The sequence below is a fragment of the Callorhinchus milii genome, unplaced genomic scaffold (genome assembly GCF_018977255.1).
Source record: "Callorhinchus milii isolate IMCB2004 unplaced genomic scaffold, IMCB_Cmil_1.0 Scaffold18, whole genome shotgun sequence".
NCBI lineage: Eukaryota > Metazoa > Chordata > Chondrichthyes > Chimaeriformes > Callorhinchidae > Callorhinchus > Callorhinchus milii.
The window spans coordinates 10,398,934-10,406,942 of NW_024704759.1; the positions used below are offsets into that span (position 1 = coordinate 10,398,934).

General features: G+C 37.1%; 1 protein-coding gene across 2 annotated transcripts in view; it reads left to right on the forward strand.

Annotated features, from left to right (window-relative positions):
- Nucleotides 1-6,318, forward strand: part of LOC103190912 (ubiquitin-conjugating enzyme E2 variant 2) — a 31,930-nt gene extending 25,612 nt beyond the window's left edge. For both annotated transcript variants that reach the window (XM_042341709.1, XM_042341708.1), the window contains 3 exons: nt 2,513-2,661; nt 3,420-3,545; nt 4,753-6,318. In XM_042341709.1, the coding sequence (XP_042197643.1) occupies nt 2,513-2,661; nt 3,420-3,545; nt 4,753-4,899 (422 nt within the window). In that variant the 3' untranslated portion in view covers nt 4,900-6,318. The remainder of the gene's footprint in view (nt 1-2,512; nt 2,662-3,419; nt 3,546-4,752) is intronic.
- Nucleotides 6,319-8,009: the final 1,691 nt, after the last annotated feature.

The following is an 8,009-nucleotide window of genomic DNA, read 5'->3' on the forward strand; positions in this document are numbered from 1 at the left end:
AATTTGTTTTTTAAAAAAATAAGACAGCTTCCAACTAATCTAAACAGAATACTAAAAACCTGCAGGGTTTTTATTTTTCATTCCCCCTCCCAACACATGTTACCACCATGGGGATTAGGGAAGTAATTATGGGGGGAAACTGGTAAGACATTTTGCTGTTATAGTGTTTGTAATCCTTTAGATTCATACGCGGTATGGGTTTATAGATTAAGTGAATTTGTCTGCAAGTTGCTTTAACCAAATGGTTCAGAAACGTAGCAAGATGCAACATCAGGGTAGGATATGGAGTGACAATAGTGAGAGCAATGCATTGGAAAGTGGAGATAGCAATATGACGAATTGTCCGTTTTCATGAAAAAATTATAATTAGTGCTAACCTTTCCTTGAAACAAATTATCGTCCCTCGTGTTTGGTATTGTGATAAAGAATGAAGCACCTGTTGTCTGTCTCTTCTCCGTTGCCAAGCCAGAAAGACTTTACCTCATTCCTTTCTCTATCCCTTTCCCCGTGCCCTGTATTCCCAAGAAAACCAATGACAACGTTCCACTGTTATTTCTGCTGTGGAATCACAGTGCAGGTGATACCTGGGTGGTTTGCCTCTGTTTTGTTTCTTCTCTTAGCCGTGGAGAAAGATACATCTAAACTTTGTGTTTCCAGATCACAGCATGTGTGAGATTGAAAGCTTGCTATATTGGAGATTAGGGGAGGAAGTTGGCCTCCTGCCGCTTCATATTACAGCATGTTGTAATTAATTGGGCGAGATCTAAGGGGGGCATATTAAGACATATTCTTAATGGTTCTTTCTGTTAAATATAAAGGAAACGCTGGTGCAGCTTTGCTTGGTGTGGCTACAGCAAGTTTTTCTGGGTTTAATATAGTTTGACTTGAGATTTTTGTGCATTTGTCAACTCCACGCACTTGGCACAGATGGTTGTAACAGCATTGCTATAAATGGAATTTACTTGTTTGCATGCTCCATCTGGCACAACCATGAACAATTTAACCAGCAGATTCAGTCTCCATTTGAGTGTATTCGTAGCAAAGCAGCACTGAATCTTATTCTGCCTGACTAAAATGTAAAAAGCTTGATTTGACATCAAGTTTCTGTTTTCATAGTGATTTAATTAACTGGTTACTATAGTTACTCAGCTTTTGGGAGGAGTTTAAGTTAACATTAGTTCAAATTTTATATTGCACGTTTTTGCATCTGTTTTCTTCTGATTGAACGATAAAAGTCAGAAAATCTATTTGCATTTCTGGGTTATAATTTACTGATTAGTTCTTTCGTTTGAACAAAGTGATAGTGGCATTCTTAATTATTTTTGTCATTATATTAGTTACATTAACACCATTAGAGTCATTAAACTTTGCTAAAAGATTCAAATTTCTCTTAAGTTTAATGATGCAAGATTTTTAAAAAGTATTCAGGTTTGTAATATTTTCATCGTATCCAAACTGTGTTTTCTGATCTTATTGTCCCTTCAATAGATCATATAGCTCTGCATTCTAGGAATGTTGCAGTAACAAAGACCTCAGTCTTCATATTATTGCTGATTCGGAGCATTTGCACACTTTAAAAAGTTGTATTTTCAAGTTGAATTTAGAAAATCATGCATAGATAAGACAGCTTAAAAATGTGCGAAAATACCAATGAATGTGCCCTACCCATACTAGAATCCACTCTAACACCAGAGCTGTCTGGTGTCTCACTCTTTACCCAAAATTATGGCAATGAGTAGAAGTTTATAGTTTGGAAGATGGACCTCCCATGTTTATGCCTGGAACACACAAGCTGCTGCAGATACACGTCAGTATTGGTCAATTCAGAAACGTCTGCACAAAATACAATAATGCATTCACATGTGCTGCTCTCCCAGACATTGTTACCTGAATACGCATGTGTTCAGAGATAGTCAGGTCCCAGCCATTGGCAGAAGCAATGGGTAGGCAACAAAATCTGACATACAATCGTCTAACAAATGATGCTTAGAAACACCATACTGAATTTGGCGTTCAATATGGGTGATGTTATTTGCTGGACGTTTAGTAATTTGGCATAATTTAGTCCTGTGGAGATTTATTTGATATCCTTCAAATTAACTGTTAGAAGTGGTTGAAGTTCAGAATATGGAATCATAGAATTGTATGGAGCTGGAACAGCATATTCGACCAATTACCTGCTATTTTTCCTTCATGGAAGCTAACAATATCTCATTGACCTGCTCGCTCTTAATAGATCTCTTAATAGGTAAGTGGGTAGGACTGTATTATACACCCAAGATCCTTACTCCATTTAAAATCTTGCCATTTGAGGTGTACTTTCTCCCACTATTCTTATGAACAACATTTACGAGTTCAAATTTTTCAGCATTGAACTGCATCTGCTACTTATCCGCCTTCCCTGTCTTCTGCAGCCACAGAAATTCTATAACAATTTTTCATGCCATTTTATATATATATACAATTGCTAAATATTAATTGTAGTTAAATGCTTTGTTTCCACTTGTTCTAGGTATAAAAGTTCCACGCAATTTCCGGCTTTTGGAAGAGCTTGAAGAAGGACAGAAGGGAGTTGGTGATGGTACAGTAAGTTGGGGTCTTGAAGATGATGATGATATGTCACTCACAAGGTGGAACGGGATGATTATTGGACCTGCAAGAGTAAGTCTAGTATAAAACTTAAATTATTGCAGTTATGTTAATGTGGGATTTGGTTCAGAATAATGTAATATGCCTGCAATTAGAGGTGGCTTTCATGGAAATGCAAAATTTGAAGCAGCGTTGAAAGAATGGGTACGGTTTAGCAAAACAACCGTTGGTATTATGTGCGGGGAGGCATGATCTTTTGAAAAAGAAGCAAAGTCTCAGCTGATAATATAAGTTTATACCACTTTATAGTAGTAAATGAACATTGTTCTAAGTCTATACTGTGCCTAGTTCAAACACTTCAAACATATTCTTCATTATAAAAATTGAAAAAAGAAGGGATTATTCCCTAAAGAGAGTATCCAAACCATGCAAGTTGTTTCGGGACATGAATGATAATGTAGTTACCATTGAAGCTTGTGAGAGCTAGATTTGCCATTTTGGATCTGGAAAGTAACTGCCTGAGCAGTAGAGTCGCGACTAAAACATGTTGTCTTTTCAGGAGTGTCCTAAGAGTTGATGAAACCTTGGTTATGTATTATTGGTGAAAACACTTTAAATATTGCTTTGTATGTATGTTTTCATTTTTGGCAGTATTTTTGTTGAGTGGTCAAATAAAATACAGTTTAACTCTTTTATATACAAACGTTTTAACTGGATTTTTTGTGAAGTTCACAATTGGCTACATGAAAATCAAAAATATTTATTTTCAATGTACTCTTATTTAATTCGTATAAATAGTAAAACTGAGGCAGATTACTTTTCTTTTACAGACAAATTACGAAAATCGAATGTACAGCCTTAAAATAGACTGTGGTCCTAAATATCCAGAATCAGCTCCAACTGTTAGGTTTCTAACAAAAATAAATATGAATGGAGTACATAGTTCCAATGGAGTGGTAAGTTTATTTACTGTTGTAAAATGTTCTGTATGAAAATTCTGGCTCGCTGGACTGGATCTCTTTCCCCTCTAATCCCCACCACCATTTGTTCAAACGGCTGGGGTTTAAGTGTATTTTACAATTATCAATTTGATGAATCTCTTTGCTAGATACCTGTGTGCGTGCAATCAGGTTTGTGAGACCAGCACAGGGTGACCTTGTCTTCTTGGTCTTGGAGTTTTCCTCCTCGTGGTGAATTTGGACTCTTTTTGACAACATTGCTGTGAGATTAATCACAGGCATGAATCTAGATCAATCCTAATATGTGGAATAATTTGTGCATTGTTCAGAAAAGTACTATGTTTTGTACTATGCAGTTATCCAAACTAATTAAATAGGTGCAAATGAAATTGACTGGCTCTCTTTCCTGTAATTAAGTGAATTATGTAATTATCTGATATGCAATTAAGTGAAGTGCACTGCATTATATTTAGAAGCACAAGAAGCAAATGGTAAGTATCCCAACAGCCAAGTTACAAATATGCCTTCTACTCACCTAACTTGGAGAATGATCCATGGAGAGCTCCATAGTTTGAACAACCTAGCCTTCAAAGTAGCGTATGCTAACTGAAGGTAATTATGGTAATAATAAAACATTTCAGTTTGTATTTCCTCATAAAAACAGAGGAACTTTGGCTTTGCTAACCTTTGAGTGCTACCATATCTCAATGTGCTGGTCATTTTAAGTTGTTTCATTTGAATTTTGTGTTTTAGGAGTTGCTTGGTAGGTGGCTTCCATCATTGGTGTCACATAGTGTTTTATAGCATATTTGCCTGAGCAAATGAGAATTTTATTCCACATCTTGTTTCTGGTCCTTTGAAAAACATCTGGATAATTGTTACAAAAAATGGTCTTTGGATCCTAGGTCACAATTGTTATGGCCATAATTACAGTGTTGATTGTTTTTATTTTGTAAAGGCAATTTTATTTTTTATTTTTTGAAAAGGCATTAAGAAAACATTGTGTGACCTGATCCAGTCAATTTCAGTGCCCTGTAGAGTCATTTGTATTTATATTTATACAGATAAGATTTTGTAATCTATCCAAACAAATGTATCACACTTTGTGTGTGGGCATATTGCAGTAATGTGATCTGTAGAATGTGAACTGTAGTAAATAACTGGTAGTTATTAATTGTTGTATATTTTTGTTTATCTGCTACAGGTGGATTCAAAAATGATACCAGTTCTAGCAAAATGGCAGCATTCATATAGCATCAAAATTATTCTGCAGGAGCTTCGGCGTCAAATGATGACTAAAGATAATATAAAACTTGCTCAACCCCCTGAAGGACAATGTTACAGCAATTAATCTGGAATATCCCTCTTTGAATTCGAGCTTACTTCATTCTCCACTGTAGTAATTTTTTAGATGCATCTTGTAGACTTCAAAGTACTGGAAAAAGAATAATTCCCATTAAAAAAACAATTAATCTTAATACTGTAAATGTAAGCCAATACTAATTATCGTTTTTGTTGGACATGAAAGTTGTACGATAACACAAATAATCTTGTGTGTAACCACTGTCTACACAGTCAAATCTTTGTTGTCAGGAATTATCTATTGAAATTAGTACTGTTGAGACCAGTGTGGCACATTTAGCTAAAGCTGTGAATATGCACATCACACAGACACTTGCTGCAGGTTTGGCCTTTAAATTCTTGTCCTTTTGCAATAGTATTAAAGCTCAGGGCTATTTATTAGAGTCCAAGCACAAAGGTTGGAGCTATCAGACAGTATTGTTTTCTGGGCTCCACATGCCAATGGGATTTATCTTGCTCTCAGAGCTACCCTTGTGCTGTCTCTAGTAAATGCTGAACATGGCTGATGTATTTTGGACCACTAACTTTAGTTTGCTGTAATGTGGATGCAAGCTACATGTATAACTTTGGTGTGTCCAGGATTTTGACATTCATATGTTTGTACAAAGCCACATTTTAAAGCAGCGGATATCACCACAACTCTTAAAAAAGAACCATCGATTCCATGAAAAGCATATTTTGTTGAAAAATGTTTAAGATAATAGGTGTACCAATATAACAAGTCTCTGAAATTAAAGAATTTAACATAAGCTAAATGGTATTCTATTAGAAGCCTTTTACTGTATCAATCTGTTGCCTGATTATAAGATATTAAAATTGTGCATTGTGGGGTAAATACATGGGTTGTATTTGAGGTAAAATGTAAGAAATTGCACAGTAGATTTATGATTGAATATGAAATGTACAGGCATATAAAATGCAAGAAAAAGTTCCCTTTAACTTCTTAAAGCTTTCCTGTGTAACTCATTTCGGTGCAGAGTTCCACAGTGTATTGTACTGTTCAGTGCATATTTTCTCATTGCGATTGCACTGAGTTCTCAAGAATATTTATAATGGAAATGAGGGCATCTAAAAGTATGCATTTGGATTTTTCTGACTGGTCCCTTTCTATGTATGTGGGAGTATATTGGTGGCGGCTGTGACATATTTAAAATATTTAAGGCTGCCTTATGCCCATGAGACGAGGTGGAGCAGTGGTTTAGAGCAACCTTTCTTTTTATCTTTAGGATCTGGGTTTGAATCCAGCTGTACTTCATGGTGATCTAAAGTTCAAGCTGCTACACTGTAAAAAGAACAATCTGAAAATGTACATGACTGCTGGCAGCAATATGTGGCTGTTTGAGGGGAATGCACAGTGATTGTTTTAGGATATTTTGAGTGATAGAGGATTAAATTGAATTTTACTGCCTCTGCTTAATCTTTGAAAGTCTCGGTGTGTGTCTGAAATCAAACTCATGTTACTTTTGGTTCCTAATATAAGTTAATAATCCCCCTCTCCCCCCCCCCCCTTGCCTGAAACAATTAGACTTTGCATTGCTGGCCTAGGGAGGAGGGGGGGGGGAAATAATTAGTCAGGATTCCTGATCCAGATTGCTGTTGTAAGGCACCCCTTTAATTGTGGACGTCAAGAGATAATAGAACTGAGTTTGGCTATGATGCTCTCCAAGGACAAATTACGTGCTGATGTTCACTCTCTAGGCTTGTCTTGAAGAATGGCCAAGTAGATGATGCAACAGCGGGATAATAACACTTAAGAAACTTCTACAACAATATGCTCCCTTTGGGAGAAAAGGGGAGTCATTTAGCAAAAATCCTGGTTTGCACACAAGAACCACATTCCGTCATGGTCAAAGACAACATCTTCAGTGGTGGAAAGGGGAAAGAAAACGGACGTTTCAATCGCTTTTTTGGGATCGTCAGCCTTTTTTTTTAAGGTATTATTTATTCGTGCACTGATCACAGGGGTAGCATCACTGGACTCGCTGCTTACTCACAATAAGATGCATCTGATTCAGAAGCTATCACGTCAGGAAGACATCTCGAAGTACAACCGTATTATAAAGTGAAGTAACTATTTTGTAGGTGAAATACTGCAGGCAATTTGCACACAGCAATGTTCACAAACAGTTATGAAGTGAATGACCAGTTTTATGAGGGGAGGGGTCGTTGTTGGGCAGGATATTGGGAGAAACTGTCCTAGAACACTACTATTTAGAATATAATAATCCTTGCATTTGATATAGCACATCTTCGAGACGTCTCAAAGCGCTTCACAGAATATACTGTAAAGTGAACTGACTATTTTGTGGGTGAAGTGCAGCAGCCAATTGCGCGCAGTGTCACACAAATAGTTATGGATTAAATGACTTTTATAGTTTGAAGGGATTATTACCACCGGAAAAGTGATCTGCCAAGTGACTTAATAACCTGGTCCTGACTTACTGCTAGATAAAGAGGCATGTGGAGTAAGCAAACTTACCCTTCCCAGAATCGAACCCAAGTCCTCTCGCTTGGGAGGCGAGTGGTCTAACCACCGAGGACTCTGCAATACGGGTGAAATTTGGGCTTCAAATATGCCTTTACCTGAGAATGCTCAGGGCTATTGCGTATCTCATGTTTTACTCTCTCTCCCACCTTGCTGAGCGCAAAAGTTCACCGCAAATGTAAATTGTAAAAGAAATGGCAATTCTCCAAACAAACAAAATTAAATCCCAAGGATTAATGAATGGTTTGTGGCTTTTCAAACCGTACACTGATGTTCTCCGGAGCACCAGCATGTGGCATCACAGAGCTTCAAGATCAGGGATTTCCTTTGCTGAGTTGGCAGCCTCAAGTGGTGTCACCACTGTTAAGTGCTGAGTACAGGGAAAGATATCAGCTGGTTCAACCGGCAAACACAGACATCTGGGAACAACCATCCTCTTTGTCCCTCAGAGTGCTGTACCTTCCTTTCTTCCAGAAAAGGGAAACGAATGGTGCCTCTTTTTTTTAAAAAAAAAGTCCCTGATACTTGAATTTAGTCATCAATGTTGCAGACCCTAGAAATGAAGGCTACAAATGGTCCTAGATTCTGCTCGTTGCTTAGAATTTTTCTTGTTT